This window comes from Galeopterus variegatus, unplaced genomic scaffold, assembly GCF_000696425.1.
Source record: "Galeopterus variegatus unplaced genomic scaffold, G_variegatus-3.0.2 Scaffold2839, whole genome shotgun sequence".
In the NCBI taxonomy this organism is placed as follows: domain Eukaryota; kingdom Metazoa; phylum Chordata; class Mammalia; order Dermoptera; family Cynocephalidae; genus Galeopterus; species Galeopterus variegatus.
The window spans coordinates 51,534-53,442 of NW_007728950.1; the positions used below are offsets into that span (position 1 = coordinate 51,534).

Below are 1,909 nucleotides of genomic sequence, written 5' to 3' on the forward strand. Positions count from 1 at the left end.
CAGTATTGTTTTAGCAGATATCTTTTAGGCACAGATTTAATTTTTTGTAAATATGGTCACGAGTCACTTAACGACGGGGGTGCGTTCTGAGAAGTGCACCATCAGGGGATGTCCTTGTGCAAGCGTGGCAGAGTGCACGTGCACAAACCTCGATGTGTGGCCTGCTACACACCTGGGCTATCAGGTGTGGCCCTGGGCCGTAGGCTGCAGGCCCATGCAGCTGTTACTGTACTGAGCACTGTAGGCAGTGGTAACACAGTGGTAAATGTTTGTGTCTCTAGACACAGCTAAACATAGAGAAGGTGCAGTGAAAATACGGTGTCGTAATCTCATGGGACCACCCTCGTGTACCCTGTCTGTCACTGACCAAAACATCATGATGTGGCACGTGACTTTATCGTACCGCACATATGAGGGCACTTCAGAAAGTTCATGGAAAGACTCATATTATCTTTGAATTCTGTTTTTCCATGAGCTTTGTGAAGTGCCACCGTACTGCATTATTCCAGCTCTTTTTTATCTTCACTCGACATTATATTGAGACTCCCTTTCATGTGAGAATATCTTTAGTCACCAAATTTTACATACTAATAAAATATACAGCATGATTTTACAAAAACTGCATTAATGTTTTTGTTCTAAATTCCACTCGTGCATCTTGCAAAGGTTATGTGCCCAATGGGAGAGAGATGAGGAAGGGAAGACTGCACACTACTTGGAAGCTTATGACTTGGTCCAGAGAGCTGTGGCTGAAGAGGAGGAGAGGCTTCACAGTGTTCAGAGTTTACTGTCCTTTCAAGATGTAAGTATGTGTCCTAGATCTTTGTGCAGATTTTCGGCCATTCTCATCGGGGTATAAATACACACTTCTATAACTTATCTCAAAACAAACCAGCTGACTTCCACACCTGGCTGAGGTGGAGTAACGGTAACTAGATCTACCCTCCCATCTGAAACAACCAAAAACCAGACAAGACATGTGAAGCAAGGATTTTCAAAACACTGGACATCAGCGATGACAAACAGTTAATGACCTGAGTTAAGGTCCAAGCTTATGCAGCCCAGGTGGAATCTGGCTGAGGACCTGAGTCGAGGGGATGGAGCTGAGAGGCCCGGGGGGCAGTGAGGGTTCACAGGACAAAGCCCTGGAGAGGAGAGAGCCACACAGAGAGAAAACCCCATGTGCCCAACCAAGGACTGATGAGCACATTCCCGGGAGGCTGGGGAGGAGCCACTGAGTGGACTGTAGGAAACAGTGCCTGCTCCCACCGGTCTGACTAGAAAGCTCTGCGATCCCTGGGGCATTGGCAGAGCAGACAGCAGGTCTTGCCTCAGTTGGGGGAGGGTTGGCCCTGGGTGAGCACTGCTCCAGACCCACCTGAGAAATCTCAGAAGGAAGACTGAATGGACCAAGCTCTTTCCAAATAGCGTAACTGTCCCAGAACAAAGCTCAAGAACATTTATAGGAATACAAAAATGACCATCAGCCCCATAACAAAATGCACATTATCAGTCAACCAGTCAGCAATTACCATGTAGAAAAGCAGGAAAACATGAGTCATGGCATGGAGAATAACCAGGCAATCAAAACCAATGTCAAACTGTCACAGACGGTATAACTCTAACTGTACCCTGTATGTCCAGCAAGCTAAGTAGAGATGTTGAAGGCACAAAAAGAAGACAAAAATCTAACTTTTAGGGTGGAAACTCTAACGTGTGAGATGAAGAACATACTGAGGGCTGGCAGGTGAGCTCAGGTGGTTATCAGTGGTGTTGACAACATCAAGGTCCAGGGTCCCGTCCTTGCACTGGCTAGCTGCCAAAAGAAAAAAAACAATACACTGGGTGGGATCCATGACAGAGACTGCAGAAGAAAAGACTGGGGAACTTGAAGACACAGCCATAGAAT

At 46.5% G+C, this 1,909-nt stretch overlaps 1 protein-coding gene across 1 annotated transcript in view; it reads left to right on the forward strand.

The window, feature by feature from the left end:
- The window catches only part of CFAP46 (cilia and flagella associated protein 46), a gene marked incomplete at its 5' end in the record, with an annotated part of 94,385 nt that overhangs the window by 49,155 nt on the left and 43,321 nt on the right, over nucleotides 1-1,909 (forward strand). The window contains one exon of the mRNA XM_008583148.1: nucleotides 667-802. Coding sequence (XP_008581370.1) covers nucleotides 667-802 — 136 coding nt within the window. The remainder of the gene's footprint in view (nucleotides 1-666; nucleotides 803-1,909) is intronic.